The sequence below is a fragment of the Microcaecilia unicolor genome, chromosome 6 (assembly GCF_901765095.1).
Source record: "Microcaecilia unicolor chromosome 6, aMicUni1.1, whole genome shotgun sequence".
NCBI classification, from domain to species: Eukaryota; Metazoa; Chordata; class Amphibia; order Gymnophiona; family Siphonopidae; genus Microcaecilia; species Microcaecilia unicolor.
Window position 1 is genome coordinate 121,894,637 of NC_044036.1, and position 25,055 is coordinate 121,919,691.

The 25,055-nt window shown below is 44.9% G+C and overlaps 1 protein-coding gene across 2 annotated transcripts in view; it reads left to right on the forward strand.

Moving 5' to 3' along the window:
* The window catches only part of HMCN1 (hemicentin 1), a 672,624-nt gene that overhangs the window by 484,147 nt on the left and 163,422 nt on the right, over window positions 1-25,055 (forward strand). For both annotated transcript variants that reach the window (XM_030206904.1, XM_030206905.1), the window contains exons 69-75: window positions 6,658-6,854; window positions 9,093-9,174; window positions 11,631-11,767; window positions 19,663-19,804; window positions 21,274-21,418; window positions 22,508-22,635; window positions 23,589-23,745. In XM_030206904.1, the coding sequence (XP_030062764.1) occupies window positions 6,658-6,854; window positions 9,093-9,174; window positions 11,631-11,767; window positions 19,663-19,804; window positions 21,274-21,418; window positions 22,508-22,635; window positions 23,589-23,745 (988 nt within the window). The remainder of the gene's footprint in view (window positions 1-6,657; window positions 6,855-9,092; window positions 9,175-11,630; window positions 11,768-19,662; window positions 19,805-21,273; window positions 21,419-22,507; window positions 22,636-23,588; window positions 23,746-25,055) is intronic.

The following is a 25,055-nucleotide window of genomic DNA, read 5'->3' on the forward strand; positions in this document are numbered from 1 at the left end:
GTATTAATCCGCAAATGAACCTTTTTCGTAGACGGGAAGGTGGTAGAACTAGAGGACATGAATTGAAGTTGAAGGGGGGCAGAATCAGGACTAATGTCAGGAAGTATTTTTTCACGGAGAGGGTGGTGGATATGTGGAATGCCCTCCCGCGGGAGGTGGTGGAGATGAAAACGGTAATGGAATTCAAACATGCGTGGGATAAACACAAAGGAACCCAGTTTAGAAGGAATGGTTTCATTGAATCTTAGTGGAGATTGGGTGGCGACGCCAGTAGTTGGGGAAACAAAACGGGAGCTGGGCAGACTTCTACAGTCTAGGCCCTAATCATGACTGAATAGATAGGGATGGGCTGGGGGTGTAAATTTTAAGGGGCTTCGACGTTAGCTTCAGAACTTAGTACAAGAACAGTACTGGGCAGACTTCTACTGTCTGTGCCCTGAGAAAGGCAAGGACAAATCAAACTCGGGTATATATATAAAGTAACACATACCATGTAAAACATATATAACATAGAAACATAGTAGATGATGGCAGAAAAAGACCTGCACGGTCCATCCAGTCTGCCCAACAAGATAACTCATATGTGCTACTTTTTGTGTATACCCTACTTTGATTTGTACCTGTGTTCTTCGGGGCACAGACCGTATAAGTCTGCCCAGCACTATCCCCGCCTCCCAACCACCAGCCCCGCCTCCCACCACCGGCTCTGGCACAGACCGTATAAGTAAAATGAGTTTATCTTGTTGGGCAGACTGGATGGACCGTACAGGTCTTTATCTGCCATCATTTACTATGTTACTATGGAGGATGAGCTGAAAGCCTCTAGTCATCTGTCTTCAGGGGGCTCTCGATCTTGATTTTGAGACAGCATGCGGTACCAACCTGGTCATTAGCAATATAGAAGTCTCGCTTTCAGGCAGCCAATCTTCCCTTTGTGTGGACAGAAAGTCTTCCTCTCAGTCAGCTAGAGCACCCAATGCCTCTTAAGCTTCGCAGTGATGCAAGGCTGAGACACTTCTCTTCCTCTGGTGGGAGGATGTCTTCAGGAGTTTTGGGAGGAGTGGCCTAAAATCATGTCAGACCAGTGAGTTCTGGATATTCTTACAGGTTACAAGTTGGAGTTCTCCTGCCTGGTCATTCCTCTCTTCTGGCAGTCTCCTTGTCAAAAGGGAACCAAGGCAGTCAAGCTACTGTTCATTCCTTGCTGGTGTTCTGGGCCATTGTTCCAATTTCCCAGGCCGAACAGGGACAAGGCAGATACTCCATCTACTTTATTGTCCCAAACAAGGAAGGCACCTTTTGTCCAGTCTTAGATCTCAAAGTTCTAAACCGCTGCCTCCAAGTGTCCTGCTTTCACATGGAAACACTAAGTGCAGTCATAGCCTCAGTTCAAGAAGGAGAATTTCTCATCGTCTTCGATCTCGAGGAGGTGTACTTGCATATACCCTTGTGACCACAAATCAGAAATATTTACATTTTGCAGTGCTGGTCAGTCACTTCTAGTTCAGGGCTTTGCCCTTTGGTCTTGCCACCTAACCAAGCACATTTACCAAAGTCATGGTGGTGGTGTTTACCTTCCTTCAGCACCAGGGAATCATTGTTCACCCATATCTCAATGACTGGCTCATTCATGTGTCATCCTATTTGGACAGCATGGCAGCGATAGACAAAGTTTGGCATCTTCTTCAGTCATTGTGTTGGATGATCAATTTCAAGAAGAGCAGACTAACTCCATTGCAGACACTGGAGTATTCGTGTGTTCTGTTTGACACTGCAAGGGAGAGGATTTTCTTTATGGAATGCAGATTTGTCTTCTCAGTCAAGGCAAGTCTGGGACTACACCCAGGTTCTGGGGTCAGTGATGTTATAGATTGAAGTGGTGCCATGGGAAAGGGCTCATATGCAGTCATTATAGGATTCTCTTCTCTACTGCTGGTCTCCATTGTCATAGAGGTACGACCTTCATCTTCCTTGGACGCTGGTTGCCAGATGGAGTATACAGTGGTGGTTGTTGCCCAGAAATTTGACCGTCGAAGCTTCCTTTATGATAACACAGTGGGAGGTGGTGACAACGGACACCAGAAAGTCAGGTTGGGGAGCTCACAAGTTCCATCTGGCACAGGGCACCTGGATGGAACAATGGTCTCAGTGGTCTATAAATTGCTTGGAGCTCAGGGCAATGTGGAATGCCTTATGCGACTTCACTCCCTTTCTGGATTTGCCCCAGTCTGAGTTTTCTCCGACATTGTGATTGTGGAGGCTTATATCAACATGCAAGGCAGGACTCGCAGTTGTCCAATGGCAGTGGAAGCGGTCTCCCTCATGAGTTGGGTGGAGAAAAATATTCTCTGATTGTCGGCAACTCACATCACTGGGTCCTGGAATGTGGAGGCCGACCTTTTCATCAGACACTCCTTGGATCCAGGAGAATGGAAAGTAACCAGCTAGGGTTTTCATTTGATAGTGGAATGAAAAGGAATACCAAAGTGCCTTAGTTCTTCAGTCATGGAAAGAACTGATTTTGATGGGGATCGATGCCCTACTTCAGCCCTGGTTGGAGACACATCTAGCCCATGGTAGGCCACATATTGAAAATGTTTGCATTGCACCAGGGTAGAATAATTCTCATAGCCCTGGATTAGCTGCAGAGGCCGTGGTACATGGATATGGATCCTCTCTGTGTTCCGCAGGTACATGGCCTACTGATGTAAGGCCCAATGTTCATGGATGATCCTTGCCCCTTTTGCCTTTTGTTTGGCCATTGAAAGGACTCAGTTGAAACAAAAAGATTATTCTGATGTGGTCATTGCTACCATGCTTCAGGCTTGGAAGTGCTGTACCTCCATGGCATATATGAGGGTGTGGAGGATGCTCAAGAGCTGGTGTTCTGACCACTGACTTTCTCCCTTCTCTGCTCAGATAGTGCACATCCTAGCATTTCTCCAGGTAGGTTTTCAGAAAGGATTTGGATTGGGTTCTCTAAAAGTTCAGTTTCAGTGGCTGACTACAAAAGATGTCTCTTGTGGCTCACCTAGATATCATTCAGTTCTGTTGGGGAGCAGGCCGTTTGCATCCTCCCTTCCATACGCCATGTCCAGAGTGGAAACTTAATTTAGTTCTTTGGGCTCTTCTGAAGCCTCCTTTTGAGCCACTCTAGAAGGCTTCTGTGAAAGATCTTACATTAAAGACAGTGTTCTTGTTCGCTATTGCATCAGCACTTAAGTTTTCAGAGCTTCAGTCTCTCTCTTGTCTGGACCCCTTTCTCTGCTTTTAAGAGGTGGGGTTCTCCCTACACACTGTTCCTTCCTTTCTTTCGAAACTGGTATCAGCATTTCATCTCAACCAATCTGTGGAGCTTCCATCCTTTTGAACAGAGGTCAAGGAGGGTCAGTATTCTTTCTTGAAGTTTCTCGATGTGTATAGAGTCCTTGTTAGATATCTGGAAGTCACAAATGAGTTTCGTAAATTGGACAGACTGTGCTTTTTGGTAAACAGAGGCTTCCAAGCCCACAATTGTTAGATGGCTAAAGGAAACTATCGCATTAGCTTATTTGCTTGCAGGGAACCAGGCTCCTCCAACCTTGCAGGCTCATTCTACGAGATGTACAGCGACATTCTGGGCGGAGACTACCTTACTGTTTTAGATATTTTCAAGGCGGCAACATGGTCAATGCTGCATACCTTCAGTGAGCACTACAGGGTGGACATTGCAGCTCATTCAGAAGACAGTTTTGAGTTTGATTCTCAGGGCAGCAGCATCAGGATCCCACCCACTCTAGGGATTTATTTATTTGTTACATTTGTACCCCACATTTTCCCACCTATTTGCAGGCTCAATGTGGCTTACATAGAGGCATGTTTTCAAAGCACTTAGCCTTCCAAAGTTCCATAGAAACCTATGGAACTTTGGAAGGCTAAGTGCTTTGAAAATATGCCTCATTGTACCATAGAGGTTTTTGCCAGTTTGGTTGATAACAAATACAAGGTTATGTTGTGATTAGATGAGGTAGGTGTGGATTAGGCGTCATGGGGTTGAAGGGAATGAAGATTAGAAATTGTCCAGTATGATCATTAGTTATGCTGTGTTGCTGGGTATGCGGATTTACGTTGGATCGATGGGATAGGCCTTTTTGAAGAGGTGAGCTTTTAGCAATTTTCTGAAGTTTAAGTGGTCGCGGATTGTTCTCAGGGCATTTGGGAGTCCATTCCACAGTTGTGTGCTTATGTAAGAGAAGCTGGATGCGTAAGTTGTTTTGTATCTTAGACCTTTACAGTTTGGGTAGTGTAGTCTTAGGTATGATCTTGATGATCCGATTCTGTTTCTGGTTGGTAGATCTATGAGGTCTATCGTATCCTGGGACTACGCCATATGATTTTATGGACCAAAGTGCAGATTTTGAAGATGATCCATTATTTGTTTGGGAGCTAGTGCAGCTTTTCTTGTAGGGGTTTAGCACTTTTGAATCGTGTTTTACCATATATTAGTCTGGCTGCTGTATTTTGGGCGGTCTGGAGTTTTTTTGTGAGTTGTACTTTACATCCCGCTTAGATTCCATTGCAGTAATCTGCATGGCTTAGGACCACTGATTGTATTAGGTTCTGAAAAGTTTCCCTCGGGAAGAAAGGTTTTATACATTTGAGTTTCCACATTGCATAGAACATTTTCTTTATTACAGTATTTACTTGGTTCTCGAGGGTAAGGTTGCGGTCGATTGTGACGCCGAGTATTTTTAGGCTGTCTGAAGTAGGGAGTGTGTGTCCTGGGGTGCTTATGGTTGCGGGTTTGTAGTTATTATGTTGAGATGAGAAGATGAGGCAGTGAGTTTTTTCAGTGTTCAGTTTCAATTGGAATGAGTTTGCGAAGCGTTCATGATGTTCAGGCCATCATTGATTTCATTGGTTATTTCTGATAAGTCATGTCTGAAGGGAATGTAGATTGTAACATCATCTGCATAGATGAATGGGTTGAGACCTCGATTGGATAAGGACTTTGCCAGTGGGATCATCATTACGTTGAACAGTATTGGGGATAATGGTGATCCTTGATTACTCTCACAGGTTCTGGAACAGTGGGAAACTTTGTAATGGAAAGAGAAATTAGGTCTTACCTATTAATTTTCTTTCCATTAGTCCTTCCCACTAATCCAGAAGTCCGCCCAAGGTTTCTGAGATGTTTAGTCAGTGCAAAGTATGGGTCAGATAACAAGTGTCACCTTGCATGGTGCTTCCTGCATATCTCTTGTTCTCTACAAGTTGTCCAGAGATGACAGAGGCCCACACATGTTTGTTCATCTGGTTAGTGTTAGGTTAGCGAGTTATTTAAGGTAGTTGTGTTTATTCTGAGTTTATCCTTACTGCTTGTCTACATAAACACTGAGGAGCTGCACTGGATGCCAAGAAAGATATGTCTTAGCTCCATTTTCAGTTCTCTATCTCCACCTGCTGGTTGATGGACACAAGAAATATCTCACAGGTTTTGGAATAGTGGGAAGGACTAATAGAAAGAAAATGATCAGGTAAGACCTAATTTCTCTTTTCAGATTCTTTGTATAGAAAAGTGGGTGTAAGTTCTATGATTATACTTATTATAATCATGTTATTAGGGGAAGGGGATGGGATTTGATATACTACCTTTCTGTGGTTACTACCAAAGCAGTTTACATATTATAAACAGGTTCTTATTTTGTACCTGGGACAAAGGAGGGTTGGTTAAGTGACTTGCCCAGAGCCACAAGGAGCTGCAGTGGGAATTGAACACAGCTCTCCCAGTTCTCAGGCTACTATACTAATCATTAGGCTACTCCTCCATTCTGACATGGCTGTAATATGTTAGTTACACTTGGCCCATTATACTTGATTGATATGACTTCATGGGAAAGCATGTAAAGGATAAAAAGAAGGCACATGAGAAGAAAACTCAGTACGGTCCTACACATAAGTTATATATGATGGCCAAAACAGGAGAATGCAGCTTTTTCAAGTTTTAATAGCTCTGTATTGCCTGTGTTGTCAATAGAACATTATGCAGTGAAGTGAGTTTCCAACTTCCCCAGCTCATCCACCTTGGGAAATGAATGAAGACACCTTTTACTACTTGGTCACATGGCACTTTGGCTACACTTCCATCTGACTGGAACTGGAAGCAATTTTGTTCTACTGTATTGCTTTTATTTACCATATGCATCATACTCATTCAAGGTGGAATAGCAAGCATTTAAGAAATAAGCACAGATCATAGAGTGATTGCCATCTTCATCATCATGACAATAAAATAGAATTACTCTTGGTGTACAAGGTAAAGTTACAGTTACTAGATTGCTGCCTGATAGAGTTTACAGTTTTCATACAAAAACCATGAGTTCGCTTGTTTAAAGCTAAGTAACAAATGGTAGATAATGAATGAAATGGGGGTCTTTGGATTTGTAGTTCTGTGACCTGACCACTATCTACACTTTAAAATCCCTTTACGTCACAGTAATAAAAAAAAAAAAACCTCAAAACTGTGGTCTGTGATTCTTAGAGATGTATATACATGAGAGGTCCTGCCAATGTAATCATTAATTGAATGTTTTGCCTATAAGGACATTATTTTCCACTGTGCATTAATTAGTTTTGCCCAGTGGAGATTAATAAAACACTTTTTTGTCTGTTTTACAGAACCTCCTCATATAAATGGGTCTGATCAGTCTGAAGAGATATCTGTGATTGTTAATAATCCTTTGGAACTTTTCTGTATTACAACTGGTGTTCCACCCCCCAAAATTGCCTGGCTGAAGGATGGACGGCCCCTCCCACAGACCGATGCCTTGCATGTCCTCCGAGGGGGCGAGATGCTAAGAACTGCAAGTGCTCAGGCAAGGAATTCATCCCTTTTCAACAATTACAAATGCATGTAATAGAGTAATTTTGTTCTGTAGACATAATGTAGCATTATCGTCAATGACTTTGCAGTAATTCTGACTGAAAAGCAGAGAAGAAAATTTAAACATGATTGATTACCACACTGCACAGGGACTTATTTGACTCCCACATACTTGTTTGATTTTGATAAAGGTAAAGCATTTGGCGTGGCAAAGAGTTGTAACTTTAGAAACATAGAATCATGACAGCAGATAAGGACCAAATGGCCCATCCAGTCTGCCCTTGCTTAATAACCATTAGCTCCTCCTTTTTCTAAAGGGTCCCATGTGCCTGTCCCACGTGTTCTTAAATTCTGACAGCTTGTCTTCATGATCACAGGGAGGCCATTCCACACATCCACCACCCTTCCCATGAAATAATATTTTCTTAGATTCTTCCTAAGCCCTCTCTTTCCAGAGTTTTCCTTCATTTGGGAAAGGCTCACCTCCTGTGTATTAACACCACTGAGGTATTTAATAGTATAACTGTTTTATCTCATCTCCTGGACCTTCTGGAAACTTTTCATAACGACAGTGTTGGATAGTCTCTGTTTTGACCACTGTGCACAGGTGACATTTGACATCATGAGCATTTGTAGGCATTTTGAATTTAAAAAAAGGAATGCCCTGCCTGTTTGTTTTTAAATGTTTTTTTTTTTTGTAGATCAATATATGTGTATGTAGGTTCTAACTAATGCTACTGGCTAAAAGCAAACCAAAGAAAATCCAGTGGAGTTATTTTATGAATGCCTGTATAGTTAAAGCTTCCCTATGGGATCTAAGCAGCTATGAACCCCAGCTGTAGACATCTCCCATTACCCAAACATTACCAGCTTGCTGCTTTTGCATGTAATAGGGTGAACCAGATTAGTCAGACCTGTAAAAATATGGAATCAGCAGGCTATCCAGCTCCTCACTGGTCTGGAGTGAAATGGATGAAAGAGTGATTCAATCTCCTTCTGTGGAGATGGCCGACAGTGATGTAATTTAGTGTCAATTTATGATGAGTAACATGTAATGTGGATGCCCTTCCTTTAAGAGCTGGAGAAAGGCCACTTCTTCCTGTAAAATAGTACTGAACTGCTTTCAAATGTGTTGGCCTTCACTTGCTACTAGTCTTATAACTAAATGGGTTATAAGCCCCTAATGCAGTTCACTGGTTTTCTTATATTTTGTCCTTGTGATGACTTACACTGTGCAAAAACTGGAAATACAGTGATACATCCAAAACGTATTAATTAACATTATAATTGTGTTCACGCTACGCTATCTATGAAAAGTTATTATACTTCCTCTGTGTATGCTGCACAAGCCAGCATGTTTAGAAATATAAGTGAGATTAAATAAAAATGCTACCAGCACTAAAGAATGACAACATGGATGCAGCAGCTGTCTTCTGTTTTTATCCAACCTCCTTGGGTTCCTGCAGCCAGCAGCGATTCACAGTAAGAGACTGTCTCCATGGCTTTCCTTCTGCTGCGTCCCACCCTCTCTACTGCAATTTCCTGTTTGGAAGCTAAACGGCAGGAGGAAGGCCACGGAGACAGTCTCATACTGTGAATTGCTGCCAGCTGCAGGATCCTGTAAGTGAGACCTGCGGGGAGGAAGATGGGAAGGGAGGAAAAGATTTCTTTACTGCGGGAACAAAACGTTTTTTGCCTTTCTCGCGGGGCAGTAAAAAGTTTTGTTCCCACATCCCTCTGAAGTGAGCGCACATTGATCTTAAGTGAATGATGCTCCCGATTTGTATGAGTGATCGCTCACACGCTCTCCTTAGAGGGAACACTGTCTGTGAGTGCTTCTTAGATGAGTTTTAAGGTCGTGGATATGTTCTTGTTTTGTTGTTACTATGTTGTGTTTGATTTTCACTTTGTAAACTGCTTTGGACAACCTTGTAAAGACTGGGAATTTAGTATATGACATTTAAATAAATAACCTCCAGGCAAAAGGTTGTGTAGCCATCTGCCTGTTCCCTGACATCACCCAGTTCACTCTGATTCTACTTATATACAATGTTAAATAAGATGTTAAAGGTTTTGTAATAGGAAACATTTCAGACTTTGAGTGAAAACATCCAATCACTAGAGAGAGAGAGAAAACACTCAGTAGTGGCCTGAACAAAGCAATCACATCGTACTGACAAATGCTTGCAGACAAGGACTTAACTAAAGAGGTCTGGTGTTGCTTCTGTAGGTGGAAGACACAGGAAGATACACATGCTTGGCGTCAAGTCCAGCAGGAGATGATGATAAGGAGTATCTGGTAAGAGTGCATGGTAAGTTAGGAGACTGAACTTGGACTGTTCAGAGTATGTAAAAGGAGGAGGAAGGTTTCGTAGCATTCAAAGGAAATTGCATCATGTGAAGTTTCCTAAGCATAGGGAATGACTGGAAAGTTAGTTATCTATTTTGGGGTTCCTATTGTAAAGTGGGGTTGGGAGGCAGTTGTCCATATTTTCCCCAAAATATAGATATCCCTTTTTACATAAACAGTATTTATTTGATTGGGACCAGGGCCAGGACTGGAACTCTCCAGGAGGCTGTAAGCAGCTTTCCACACTCCTTCAATTTTTACCACTGTTGTTTTGAACCAATTGTTTTACTGAAATCAGTTTTTGCCCAAACACAATATGGCAGAGGCAGACACAAAATAAAAGACAGTTGAATTAACAATGTCTCAGGTTCTTAATATTCCCAATTCCAGATCCCAAAGTCCAAGCTTCCCTATCTCTCTCTCTCTCTCTCATTCTTTTACCTACTACAGTGGGTAGCAGGAGTATATACAGTTACTTTCAATATTCACTTACAGTGCTGAGGTTAGCTGTGATGAGACTCGGAGGCTCTAAGACTCAGATGCAAGTCCTGGTAATCAGGATCATCTGAGTTGTATTTCTTTCAGTTCAGTAGATGTTCCCAGACCACCGTGGATGGAAGTGGTTCAGGTCACCCTGCTGGAAAATACACATGCAGCCCAGTCTTTCCTTTTATTTTTTCCAAAGGAATGTAGAGAGTTCCCTGTTCCTTTGGGTACCCAACAGGGTAGATGCCTAAGTAGCTTCTGTTCACTTACTTTATATAGGCTTACAGGGTATTTTAGTATCGGATCTATCAGATACCCATGTCACCACCATTCAGGCTATAGTGTGAGCCAGGCACTTTTTATGGTAGGCATGTACTTCTCATTGATCCATATTTTGTAATATTATTAAACTTTTCATTCATTATTCTAACTTAACCTATTAGTCAAATTTGCACTTAGCTTTTAATGCAGTATCACTATATTTTCTTCTTTCTTTTTCTTTTTCTGCTTTAATTATTAAATTAATTATTAAAGCAGAAAAATAGAAAAAGAAAAAGAAAGAAAAAAATAAATTGTATTTAATGCCGATGGGGTGTGTCTGGGGGCAGAGAGTGGGCATGTCTGTACTAATCAGTGCAGCTACATTACTGCACGCTAACTGATTAGCACAGGAATAGCACGTGAGCCCTTACTGCCTGCAAAATAGGTAGTGGTAAGGGCTGACGTGCTAATTTTTGTTAATTGACATGCAGTAATGGCCATTATATTGGAAAATGGAAAATTGACCATTTTCCAGCCACCGTAAAAAGTGGACTTAGTGTACAGAAAAGACCCACATATGGGTGTGCTAAAGCCACTTTTTGCTGCAGCTTAGTAAAAGGACCCCTAAATGTTCTATAGTGCTCTACCTAGCAACTACTAATGTCAGAAAATGGTAGACTTAAATTGCTTATAGCAGAAGCTCTAGAAGTCTGTGTAGGCACCCATACTGCAAGATTTCAACCATCCTACACTATTAAAAGACTCAATAACGTTTGGCCTGATGGCACAATAGAAGTGCTGTGTACCATCATGTGGAAGGCCTCCGGTTTAGTCCTTGATTTAGACCTTCTGCTCCTCAAATGAGGTGGATCTGGATATACTGTGAAGGCAGTATTTACAGTCCCCAGAGGTGGGGAGGAGGGTCAGTGCCTAGTGGCTAGATTTAGGGTGCAGAATTGCAGAGTTCCAGAAGGACCCCTGGTGCATAACCTTCAATCCAGGTCTCTTTCTACAGTAACTAAGTTAGGAATGACTTCCCTTTGAGGAAAGGCTAAAAGGCTCTTCAGCTTCAAGAAAAGACAACTAAGGGAAGGTATGATAGAGGTCTATAAAATAGTGAGTGGAATGGAATGCTTAGATGTGAATCGCTTGTTTATTCTTTTCAAAAATACTAGGACTAGGCACGCAATTTAAAACAAATTGATGAAAATATTTCTTCACTCAACGTGTAATTAAACTCTGGAATTCGTTGCCAGAGGATGTGGTAAAAGCAGTTACTTAGCTTGTTTTAAAAAAGGTTTGGATAGTTTCTTAAAAGAAAAGTCCATATGCCATTATTAAGATGGACTTGGGTAAAATCCACTGCTTATTTCTCACATAAGCAGCTTAAAATATATTGTACTGTTTTGGGATCTTGCCAGGTACTTGTAACCTGGATTGGCCACTGTTGGAAACAGAATACTGGGATTGATAGACTTTCAGTCTGTCCGAGTATGGCAACACTTATGTACTGATATATATATAGGCTAATATTCTTGCCATTGTCAAAACCTTTAAGAAGTCATTTCAAACCTATACAAATGGGTCTTCGGGTTTTTACAAGACATTAGTATATTTGATTGCAAAAATGTGTATCCCAGGTTCAAACATTTTGCATATTTATTTCCTTAGTGCCTCCCAACATTGCTGGCACAAGTGGGCCTCAAGATTTCACAGTACTGCAAAATGGACAGGCTATCCTGGAATGCAAATCTAATGCTGTCCCACCTCCAACAATCACATGGCTGAGAGATGGAGAACCATTACAGGTATCAGGAACTCCTCTTGGAGGACCTCATTATACGCTGTCTGTACAGATAAAGAGCACACCTGAAATCTAAGGCCGCTGCAGTCCTTAGAAAAATGCAAAATTCTACTGATTGACCATCTGAAACTTTTGTAAGAAAGTAGTTTCAACTCAGCAGGTAGAGGGCAGGGGTAATACATTTCACTTCTCTTTGTATTTGCTATTTGTGTTGGAATACAATCTTATTACCACTGTTCAAATAAAAAACATCACAGCTGTTTACAATAAAGTAATGAATACATCAAATTAATCCTAATAATATCCTCAAATGCTAAACAAAATAAAACAATTTCTAAAACACATACAATCAGCTAAAAAAACATCCATTATATAATCAGCCTGATTTGGGCAGAATTAGCCTCACATACTGCCTTCCATTTAGGAGATGGTAAGTGCTCTCATGTTAACGCTACCAGTTAGTGCACGGTAATCCAAATTAACTAGCTGGTTAACACTTCCATGCCCATTCTCCGCTCATGACACACCTCCTCCGAAAAATATATTTAAAAAAAAATAGTTAATGCACAGTTAGTACACGGAACAGGGGAAAATTTCCTAAATGTACATTAACCCCCGGATTCTATATAGTGCGAGTTAAGTTGCATGTGCAGATCCGATCGTATTCTGGATTTGTGAATGCAACTTAATTAGCTAGCAAACCAATCAGTGCCGATAATTGCTGATTAACAAGCAATTATTGACACTAACTGGCATTAATTAGAATTTACGCGCACAACTATCATAGCATATTCTGTAAATTAATGCACGTAAATTCTATGTTGCATAGTTGAAAAAGGAGCATGGCCATGGGTGTGGAATGGGCGGGTCACGGGCATTTCTAAAAACTATGTGTGTTGTCATAGAATACACCCAGTCTGCGCCTAATTTAGGTGTAGGCATTTACACCACGTTTTACTTGCCGTAACTGGCCGTGACTAAATTTAGTCGCATGGACAGGCACTAGGCTATTCTATAAACCATGCCGAAATTTAGGTGTACTTTATTGAATATGCCTAAGTGTATTTTTTCAGCACTGCTTTTTTTTTAGGCATGATATATAGACTCTATCTCTAAGGGCCTAATATAGCTTAGAAGTTAAGTTAGTTAAATTATTTTATTAATTTAGAATCAACTTAAAACCTAGGTGCGGCACAGTAAAGCATAGATACAGTAGAGGTTCAAAAATACGGATGCTGGAAATCTGGACCACCTGAGAATCCGGACTTCCAAAAATTGCTATTTCCAGATTGCCTGAGAATCCGGACTCCCTCCCATCCTTCCCTCCCCCCCCCCCCCCCATACATGGTTTGGCATCTCTTCCTCTGTTTACAGCCCTGTGCCTTTCCCCTCTGATCCGTCCCACCTTTCCAGCAGCAGGAAGTTAAATCAGAAGGGGCTGGATAGGTCAGAGAGGAAAGGCAGGGTGTATGCCAGAGGCAGCCTGTGAGTAAGGCTGCTGCTGGTGCTGTAGCGAAGACTTCAGGAACAGGTGAGAGAGCTTCAAGGTTCAGTTAAACTAAAGGCAATTTCCATATCATCAAGCTGATCAATCCATAGACTGGTGGGTTGTGTCCATCTACCAGCAGGTGGAGATAGAGAGCAAACTTTTGCCTCCCTATATGTGGTCATGTGCTGCCGGAAACTCCTCAGTATGTTCTCTATCTCAGCAGGTGGTGATCACACACAGCAGCAGCTCTGGCTAGGCCTCCAAGCCTAATTTTTAGGTTTTGTTGAGTGCCTGGGGTTGAGGGCTCTTTTGAGCAAGTGCAAACCTAATGGTACCAGGTCCCTCCTTTTCTCCCCCCTCCCGCTGGCTCCGTTTAAAAAAAAAAAAAAAATTTTTTAAACGTCCTTAAAGGCGTTTATTTCGACGTTTATTTAAACGTTCATTGCAGCTACTCACTGGGACACCAGTTCGTTACAGCTCGGAGCGGACAGCAGGTAATTTTTACCTTTTTATAGCGGGCAGGGGGTTCCCCGATTCTTCTCCTCGTGGCATATGGCGTCGGAGGGCGAGGGTGCAAAGGGTCGCTCCCCGGATCGCTTGAGCGCTTCTAGAGGGGATGCGGGGATCTTACAGCCTGATTCGCCCTTGTTGGGTGACAGTTTCGTGACCGATGAATGTCCCGGTCCTTCCTCCGGCGTGGCGGTTTTTCCCGCCATAAACGCCCATCCCCCGCTCCTCGCCTCCGCCATCTTGGCCGGCCACGCGGCTCGGACGGCTTCTTCGTGGGCCGCCCTTGAGGTTGGAGACATTAATGTCATGAACGCCCTTAATTTGGGCGACGGCACAAAGCAGCTAAAGTTAAGCGCCGTTCTTCCCGCGCGGCTCCTTCGCGGAGTGTCGCGCCGGACGCCATTTTGGATGTGCAGCATGTCTCTCCCCCGCTCTTGCGAGCGCCGGTTGAGGGTGCGTCTAGGGCTGTTGCCCAGGCTGCGGAAGTGCACAGTCTGGGGGGTTTCTCCCCCGAGTTTGTTTTGCTGCTGCATCAGGCTTTCCTCATGCAAAACGCTGCCCCTGCTCCCTCGTCTGGTAAAGAGGTTGAGGTTCCCAGAGGTAAACGCCCTCGGGTTGATTCCCAGGCCTTGGAGGACTTTGTCTCCTCCGATGTAGATGAGGGCAGCATGTCTGAGGTCTCCCAACGGTCCTTTGCGGATTCCTTGGAGGAGACGGATCCCCGCTCGGATGGAGCGGATGACCCCTCGGCAGCGGCTCTTTAGCTCAGAGGATTTGCCCAACCTGTTAGTGCAGGCCATGGGCATTTTGAAGATTTCCTCTCCGGAGGACGTCTCTCCCTCAGCCCCTGTTGGCTCTGCCATTATGCTGGGGACGAAGCGCCCGCCTAGAACCTTCCACATGCATGATGCCATGCACTCCTTAATTTCGGCTCAATGGGATGTCCCGGAAGCGAGCCTTAAAGTGGCTAGGGCTATGTCCCGCCGCTATCCTTTGCCTGAAGGTGAACGTGAGGCCTTTCTGTGGCCTACCGTGGATTCTTTAATCACTGCGGTGACTAAGAAAACGGCGTTACCAGTGGAAGGTGGCACGGCCCTAAAGGACGCCCAAGACAGAGGATTGGAGGCGGCCTTAAGGTCGTCCTTTGAGGCGGCTGCTTTAAGTTTGCAGGCCTCAGTTTGCGGCTCCTATGTGGCCAGGGCGTGCCTGACTATGGTGCAGCGGGCTTCCCCCTCGGATCATTCCTTGAGGGCTGTTTGGCCGGCCCTGGAATCGGGCTTAGCCTATTTGGCAGACTTGCTGTATGATGTCTTGAGAGCCTCAGCTAAAGGCATGGCTCAGACAATCTCTGCGCGGCGGTGGCTTTGGCTGAAACATTGGTCTGCTGACCATGCCTCTAAATCCCGCCTGGCTAGATTGCCTTTTAAAGGCAAGCTGCTCTTTGGGGTTGAGCTGGACAAAATCGTGACCGATCTCGGCACGTCTAAGGGCAAGAAGTTACCAGAGGTCAGGGCTCGGGCTAGTACTCGCCCTGGTACCTCCAGAGGACGGGCTCAGGAAGCCCGTCGGTACCACCCGGGCAGGTCGGGCTCCTCTGCCCTCTCTTCCTTCAAGAGGAACTTCTCCCCCAAGCAGCATTCCTTTCGCAGAGACCGCCGTCCCGGAGGTGCTCCCTCCGGTCCTCCCCCAGGGTCTCGTACCCAATGACGGGGCCTTGGTCCACGCCTCAGTGCAGATTGGAGGACGGCTGTCCTCGTTTATGGGCGAGTGGACCACAATAACTTCAGACGCTTGAGTGCTGGAAGTCATCAGAGACGGCTACAAGCTAGAGTTCTGCCGACCCTTAAAAGACGGGTTTGTACTCTCTCCCTGCAAGTCTCCGGTCAAAGCTGTGGCAGTGCAGCAGACCTTGGACAATCTGTTCCGCCTGGGGGCGGTCGTTCCGGTGCCAGAGAATCAGCCTGGCAAGGGACGTTACTCCTTTTTCTTTGTGATTCCAAAGAAAGGAGGTTCTGTACGGCCTATCCTCGACCTCAAGGGGTCCATTGGGCCTTGAAAGTTCGGCACTTTCGCATGGAGACCCTCCACTCTGTTATAGCGGCAGTGAAGGCAGGAGAGTTCCTGGCATCCTTGGACTTCAAGGACGCGTACTTGCATATTCCCATCTGGCCTCCTCAACAACGCTTTTTGCGTTTTGCAGTACTGGCCGACACTTCCAGTTCAGAGCCCTCCCGTTCGGGTTGGCTACTGCTCCGCGGACCTTCTCCAAAGTAATGGTGATCATCGCGGCCTTCCTGTGGAAGGAAGGAGTTCAAGTCCATTCTTATCTGGACGACTGGTTGATCCAAACCCCTCTTATGCAGAGTGCGGCAAAGCTGTGAACCGGGTGGTTGCTCTTTCGAGCTCCCTGAGGTGGATCATCAACTGGGAGAAAAGCCAGCTGCACCCGACTCAGTCCCTGGAGCATCTGGGAGTTCGATTCGACACCCAAGTGGGCAGAGTGTTCCTGCCAGACAATTGGATTGTCAAGCTTCAGGCTCAGGTGGACTAGTTCCTAGTAGCCTCTCCTATTCGGACTTGGGACTATGTGCAGCTGTTGGGCTCTATGTCGGCCACGATGGATGTAGTGCCCTGGGCCAGGGCTCATATGAGACCACTTCGACAATCTCTGCTGCTGCGCTGGACTCCGATGTCGGAGGATTATGCTGTGCGCCTTCCCTTGGACCCAGCAGTGCGCAAGGCGCTGAGCTGGTGGACGCAGACAGACAAGTTGTCTGCAGGAATGCCTCTGGTGACCCCGGAGTGGATTGTCGTCACGACGGACGCCTCTTTGTCGGGCTGGGGAGCCCACTTTTTGGGAAGGACAGCGCAGGGGCTCTGGTCTCCTGCAGAGGCAAAGTGGTCTATCAACCTCCTGGAACTCAGAGCCATTCGGTTGGCGTTTTTGGAGTTCATCCCGGTACTGGCGTTGAAGCCAGTACGGGCCCCGTTGGACAATGCCACGGCTGTGGTCTATGTCAACCGCCAGGGAGGTACCAAGAGCGCCCCTCTAGCCAAGGCAGCCATGAATCTATGCCAGTGGGCGGTGGCGAGCCTGGAGCAGCTGTCAGCAGCCCACATTGCCGGAGTCATGAATGTCAAGGCGGACTTCTCAGTCGCCATACCTTGGATCCCGGAGAGTGGCAGTTATCGGCTCAGGCGTTCTTGGATATCACGAAGCGCTGGGGCCAGCCGAGCCTAGATCTATTGGCGTCATTGGCCAGTTGCCAAGTGCCGCGCTTTTTCAGCAGAGGACGGGACCCTCGATCTCTGGGAGTAGATGCTCTCCTCTAACAGTGGCCAACACAAGAGCTTCTCTATGTGTTCCCGCCCTGGCCCATGTTGGGCAGGGTGCTAGACCGATTGGCAAAGCATCCGGGCCGGATAATCCTGGTGGGGCTGCCAGTGGAGCAGGGTCTGTTACATCAGGGTCCCGTGGTGATGGAGGATCCCTCCCCCTTTGGGCTTACGGCCTGGCTATTGAGCGGCAGCGTCTGAGGAAGAAGGACTTCTCAGACAAGGTCATCGCCACTATGCTGAGAGCGAGGAAGCGCTCTACTTTTACTGCTTACGCCAGGGTTTGGCGTACCTTTGCAGCGTGGCGAAGCAGGCTCATTTTCTTCATTCACTGCTCCAATTTCTTCAGTGTTGGCATTCCTGCAAGAAGGTCTGGAGAAAGGCCTGTCGCTCAGTTCCCTTTAAGTCCAGGTAGCGGCCCTGGCTTGCTTCAGGGGCCGCCTGAAGGGTGCTTCCCTGGCTTCGTAGCCAGATGTGGTGCGTTTTCTCAAGGGAGTTAAGCACCTGCGCCCTCCTCTGCACTCAATGGTGCCTGTGTGGAATTTTAACCTGGTGCTCAGAGCATTACATAAGCCGCCTTTTGAACCCTTGCTGAGGGCATCTCTGAAAGACCTGACGTTGAAAGCAGTCTTTTTGGTGGCTATCACTTCAGCCAGAAGAGTTTCCGAGCTCCAGGCACTCTCATGTCGAGAGTCTTTTCTGCAGTTCACTGAGGCAGGAGTGACTATTCGCACAGTGCCTTCCTTCCTGCCCAAGATTGTTTCTCGCTTCCATGTGAATCAGCAGCTCTGTCTCCCTTCCTTTCGTAGGGAGGACTACCCAGAGGAGTACTCTGCTCTTAAATATCTGGATGTGAGACGAGTCATAATCAGATACTTGGAAGTGACCAATGATTTCCGGAAATCGGATCATCTGTTTGTCCTGTTGGCAGGTCCTCGTAAGGGTCTGCAGGCTGCTAAGCCTCCAGTGGCAAGATGGGTCAAGGAAGTCATTGCCGCGGCTTATGTGGCCGCGGGGAAGGTGCCGCCTATCCAGCTGAAGGCTCACTCCACTAGAGCTCAGGCGGCCTCGATGGCAGAGGCCGGGTCCGTCTCCTTGGAAGAGATATGCAATGCGGCAACTTGGGCATCGGCCCATACATTCTCCAAGCATTACCGCTTGACTGTGGCGGCACGGGCGGAGGCCCGGTGTGGAGCTTCAGTGTTGAGTTCAGGGATTCCTATGTCCCGCCCTGGGTGAGTACTGCTTCGGTACATCCCACCAGTCTATGGATTGATCAGCTTGATGATATGGAAGGTAAAATTATGTATAATCATACCTGATAATTTTCTTTCCATTAATCATAGCTGATCAATCCATAGCCCCGCCCAGATATCTGTATGGTTTCTATTCTGGTTGCATTTCAGGTTCAAGTTTAGTCTTCAGTTACTTCAGGAAGACTTCGGGTTCAAGTTTTTTCACTTGGATTCTTCAAGAGTTGAGACGAGTTTGTGTTACAGTGAGCTGCTGCATTCCTCTCCCCTCCGTTTTACGGGGCTGGATTGAGACATAAATTCTGCCGGCACTCCCTCCCGCTTCGTGCGGTTGTAGGGCAGTTTTGTACCCCTCCCGCTTCGGCGGTGCTAGGGTCAGTCAGCTCCTCCCGCGGTTGCGGTTGCAGGATAAGCCAGATCCCCCCGCATCGGCGGGTGTGGTGTCCCTCCCCCGCTCCACGGGGATGAGCTGGACGGATTCCCCTCCCCCACTTGTGTGGGGATGAGCTGAGTTAATTCCCCTCCCCCACTTGTGTGGGGATGAGCTGGGTTAATTCCCCTCCCCCGTTTCGGCGGTGGTGAGCTGGGCAGAGTGTCCCTTTGTGGGTGTAATTCTCTAAGTGCTGAGTCCTGCAGATGGAGCTTTGATATCGACATACTGAGGAGTTTCCGGCAGCACATGACCACATATAGGGAGGCAAAAGTTTGCTCTCTATCTCCACCTGCTGGTAGATGGACACAACCCACCAGTCTATGGATTGATCAGCTATGATTAATGGAAAGAAAATTATCAGGTATGATTATACATAATTTTACCTTCTTTCTTCAGGGAGTTTTATCTTGAAAGGGATTTTTTCAGTAAGGCAGTAATTTAAAAGGTTTATATAGGAAATAGATCTGTTAGGACCTGGGGGTGGTTCTCTTTCCTCTTTCTATTTTTTCTGAAATAGGACCCTATACATATAGTTGTCATCAGTTCTGCATAGAGGTGTCAAAGATTGGCACTTCCATTCAAAAGTACTGCCTGAAAATCCAAAAATCCAGACTGACCCGATCCCCGAGAAGTCTGGATTTTTGGACTTCTACTGTAGCATAAAAATAAGTCTACAATAAAAATGCATATACAACACAAAACCACAAATGTCTTTGAGTGCTAATATACATGTGGCTGTCCTTACACTATTAAATGTTTGTAAAAAAAAAAAAGGTCATGCAATGCCATGATTTTGGGAGCAGGCAAAAATGATCCGATCAGCCTATATCTGCAATGCATCTGAACTTGTGCACTTATTGATCACTCGTTTCCTTAAGGCTACTCCACGAGTCCGCATCCTGTCCAGCGGCCGATATTTGCAGATCAATAATGCAGAGCTAGAAGATACAGCAAGCTACACCTGTGTGGCCAGTAACATCGCAGGAACGACTACCAGGGAGTTTGTGCTGACTGTAAATGGTAAGGATGCATGCAATTGGCTTTAACCATACGAGGTTCACTCGCTATTTATGAATTTGAGCCAGAATTTGTTGATGGGTAGATATTGCACAACAGATTATTATGGCTTTTTAAATGTGAATTGTGTGATTATTGTTTAGGAATTACTTCCAGGGGAATTCTGCACAACTGCGCAGTGCAGAATTTGTACAGAATTTTCTCCCCCTCCCTTTCAGAGATTGCATGGAAAGAGGAGAAGGAAGTGAACAGCTGCACATTGGGCAACTTCTTCCTCCTCTGCCAGCCTAGACCCAATTGTGTATGTGAATCACGGGGCTGCATGGAGGCCCACATGGTTCACATAAACAGTCAGGTCTAGGACAACAGAGGAAGAGGAAGTGGCCCAATGTGTAACCATTTGCTTTCTTCTCCTCTTGTCATGTAATCTCTGTGGAGGAGGGGAAGAGAGACTGAGGAGAGACCTGATGCTGACTGTGCCATGACGATGGGGGAGCAGAACAAGATGAGAGTGTGCCTTGGGGATGGGGTGGGGAGAACAGAGCAAGGTGAGAGTATGACATAGGGATGGGGAGTAGGGAACAGTGCAAGGTCAGAGTGTGACATGGAAATGGAGGAGGGGAGCACAGGAAGGTGAGTGTGCCATGGGAATGAGTTAGGGGGAACAGGCAATGTGGGTGTGCCATGGGGCTTGGGGTGGGGGAAGAGTAGGGAGAGTGTGTCATGAGGATGGGTGAGGGCAGAGCAAGGAGACTATGCCATGGGGGATGGGGGGTGGATAGAACAGAGCAAGGTAAGTGTGCCTTTGTGTTTGGGAAAAGGCAAACAGAGCAAGGTGAGAGTGGGCTATGGGGGTTGGGGGGGGGCAGGGAAAGCTAAAAGTGTGGTATGAGGATTTGGGAGGGAGGGCGAGAAAGCCAAGTATGCTATGAGATTGGAAAGGGGCAGAGAAAGCTGAGTATACCATGGGATTGGGAGGGGAGCAGAAAAAGCTGATGTGCTGTGGGGGTGGGGGCAAAACAAATTGCGGAACAAATTGAGGGTTGTGCACCTGTTGTAGAGGGAGATCAAGCTTGAGAATGTTCCATGGGGGAGGGTGGGGAACAGATACAATGATAGCTGGGGAAGGAAGGAGAAAGATTGAGAGGTAGCGGTATTTGCATTGTGGGAGGAAGGGTATTGCATGCAGGAGAAGAGTTGAGGAGTTAGAGGGAGAGATAATGGCATTTGGATTGAGAGAGAAAATGGGGAGACTGGAGCCTGAGGAGGAAAAGGCAGGAGGAGATTTCAAGCCTTATGATGGGGGAATTCTGCACAACAAAAATTATCAAATATTTGCTCAGAATTCCCCCCAAGTCAACATTTAATATTTTCCTTGGCATATAATAATACATTTTGCACCAGTGTTAATCTGGTCAAACAGTTTCAATAAGTATTAGGACTAATCTTAACTAACATTCTTCTCTGTACAGTGGCTCCTACAATAGAAGATGGACCTCAGACTGTGACTGCACATATCAATGAGTCTGCAGTGCTTGAGTGTGTTGCAAAGGGGGTACCAGTTCCAAGAATAACGTGGAGAAAAGATGGTGTCATCCTTGCTGGAAACAATGCCAGGTAATAATTTGCTTTAATAGAACAAAATAGCTTTCCATCTCTTTTAGGAATCAGCACAAAATGGACCCTCTATAAGTTCATACAGTACGTGCCATAAGCTGTATCTGTTATTTGGTTGTCAATTTGTGTTCAATAAGGGGCCCTTTTACTAAGTAGCGGTAGGGCTAACGCGCAGGTAGCATGCGCTAACCCGCCAGTACCGTCGGGGTAGCACAGGCACCCGGTGGTAATTTCAAAGTTGGAACGCACTGTTTCCCACGGTAGAAAATATTTTTCTATTTTATACCACAGGGGCATTCCTGGCAGTAATTGGCAGCACGGCCACATTGGTGTGCGCAGCCCGATACTGCACGAGTAGCGCGTGAGCCCTTACCGTTAGGTCAATGGGTGGCAGTAAGGGCTCAAGCAGTAAATAGCCGCACACTACTTTTAATTTTAGCACATGCCCATTTACTGCCCCATTAATAAAAGCCCTTTTCCCAGCAGCAGTAAAAAATGGCTAGCCTTACTTCCAAAGGAAGTCTGTTCCATAATCTAGCCCCCTGTAAAAGAAAAAGAGGATTCCAAAATAGATTTAAGCCAAATCTTTTTTAAGGAGGAAAAACCCAACTTCAGCGTCCTTGAAAAACCCAAGGTTCTTTCCGCCGATGGAAAAGCCAACAATTCAGTTAAACCCTCAGAATTCAAGCCAAATAAAGACTTAAAAATCAAACAAAGAATTTTAAAATCAATTTGATTACTTATTGTTAGCCAATGAAATTCTCGATAAATATGAGAAACACTGTCAAATCACCCAGCCTCACTAATCAATCTACAAGCAGTAATCAATCTACTAGCAGTACTCGGCATCGATTGCAACCATTTTAGCTGTTTTGCTGAAATACAAGAATAAAGTCTGTAACAGAATCTGGGTGCCCAGATGCCAGTATAGATTAGGCTTTCACCACACAGCATTGGGGCAGGTAAATGAAGGCAACCCATCTGTATTATTGACATGATGAAGACTGCAAGAGGAATGAGGCAAATATGCAAGCAGCAATGAGTGTACAATAAAGAACAACCAACAGTGTTTCCTGGAATTTTTCATAGGTACAAGATCTCTGAGAATGGATCCTTGTACATTCACTCGACGCATGTCACAGACACGGGACGCTATCTCTGCATGGCCACAAATTCAGCTGGAAGTGAACGTCGGCGAGTTGATCTACAGGTTTATGGTAATTGTGATATTCTAATCATTAGTTACGAGCAGTTGAGTCAATATTCAAATGCTAGCGATGTGAACTGGGCAAACATTTTTCAGTTCATTTGGGCTTTTCCCAAATTTTTAGAAGTTTTTTCTGTCTTGTTATTTTAGTCAAAATGTTCAATGTGCATTAGACTGACTTAACTTGTTTTAATTAGTGTTTTAACCCCTCTGTTTACTAAGCCGCGCTAGCAGCTGTTGGTGCGATAATGCAGACACAGCCTATTCACTTTGAATGGCTTAGTAAACAGGGGGGTAAGGTTTTTTAGCTGTTTGCATAAGCTCTGGCAAAAAGTGGCCTTAGCACGTCCTTTTCCATGACACCTGTGTTCAGCATTAGTTGCAGTAAGCCCAGAAACGAGTTGCAATAGTCCTGAAATCATTAACAGATACTAATGGCTTCAACCATCTTAACCAATGGAGCCTAAAAAAAAATCAGACTTGGGAACTTCCTTAGCATAAAGTTCCATAGAAAGTGTGGAGTCAAGAGTGATCCCTAGACTATAAACTTTGTAACTTGGCAGTTCTGCCATTACTCAGCCCCACTTAACTGATCAAGCTTCAAAAATGGCCTGGTACTTCAGTTTTCATATGACTTTTATGCTGTTTAGGTCTAGCAAACACTTTCAACATTGGTCTCTGAACATTCTCAATAATCTGTGATCAGACCTAGTGGTCTTTCATAAAGGAAGTACTTTTCATCTAGGTACAGTGTTGCAATATTTGATACAGATTCTATACTGCTTTGCCCTTTTTATTTTGTTTTGTTTTATTTTTTTTGTAAAAGTTTCAGGGATATAAAATGTTTAAAAATGGTAGTGCGTCATGAAGAAAAGGGCACATATCTACTCTAAATGTACAGCACAAATTATCTTCTTTATGTTATTTGGGGCTTATACAGTATATTTTTCTCTTTTCCTTCAGTTTCCCCAGCTATTGCACCTGGATCCACCAACATCACAGTGACAGTAAATGTCCAAACTACACTGTCATGCGAGACCACGGGGATCCCCAAACCGGTGGTCAGTTGGAAGAAGAATGGATATGTGCTGAGCACTGGCTCAAATCAGAATATGTACCGGTAAGGAGGGTTAGTAGAGCTAAACGCATACCACTGCTGGTTTCTGAAGAGCATCAAGGGCCAGATTCTTTGGGGGTCTTTTACTAAAGCTTAGCTTGAGTTATCTACAGCAGGACCCTGCAGATAACTCAAGCTAAGCTTTAGTAAAAGACCTCCTATATAAGGTGCCTAAAAAATCCACATGGTAAACATTTCTGCCTAAGCATATTCTATAAGTGGTGCCTAGATTTAGGCACGATATATAGAATACACTGAATTGATTTCCTAGTGCCTAAAACTACATGCCTTCATTTACATGAATGAAAACGTAACATAAATCCCTGCGTGTAGATTTACACATACTCTGGGCTATACTCTATAACTACATGCATAAATTTGGGAATGCCCATTTCCCTGCCCATAGCCATACCCTGTTTGAACAGCACTTTTGAATTTAGGCACAGTTCATTTCAGAATACGCTTAGTGAGTTGTTTGAGTAAACTCTAACTATTGCCAATTAGTGCTTGATAAGGGAAAGGGAAATGGGATTTGATATACCACCTTTCTGAGGTTTTTGCAACTACATTCAAAATGGTTTACATATATTCAGGTACTTATTTTGTACCAGGAGCAATGGAGGGTTAAGTGACTTGCCCAGAGTCACAAGGAGCTGCAGTGGGAATCAAACTCAGTTCCCCGGGATCAAAGTCCACTGCACTAACCACTAGGCATAAGTGCTGTTATCCATGCTGATTAGCTTGTTAAGCCAATTAAGTTACACCTGTTGTTATAGAATACGCCTGGATTTTGGTGCAGATCTGTAGTTGCGCTATATAGAATCCAGCAGCAAATGTTGAAAATAAGGAGCAGAAGGTCAGACAAGCTCGTTATGGTGCTTTGCTAAGTATAAAGTGATGAAAGCATCAGTAAAGTTAGTACAATTTGTCCTTTCTAAAACATTTAGAGAAAAAGCCTAGAGAGTATGCACTGTCCTCAGGCTCCTTTCTCCTAGAAACATGAAGTAATTACCTGTAGTTCATTTTGTTATGCGGGTTCTGAAATAGTGTTGCGGGTAAGTGAGGTGGTGGATAATATGGTTATATTTTGCCAGTTAGCAATGAGTACTGTGCTGTCTAAATTTCAAATTTCCACCTTGGGAATGCCATTTAGAAATTGCTCCCAGGAACATAGCTCCCTTACCTTGTGTGCTGAGCCACCCAAAACCACCCCAAAACCCACTACGCACCACTATACACCACTACCATAGCCCTTACGGGTGAAGGGGGCACCTAGATGTGGGTACAGTGGGTTTGTGGTGGGTTTTGAAGGG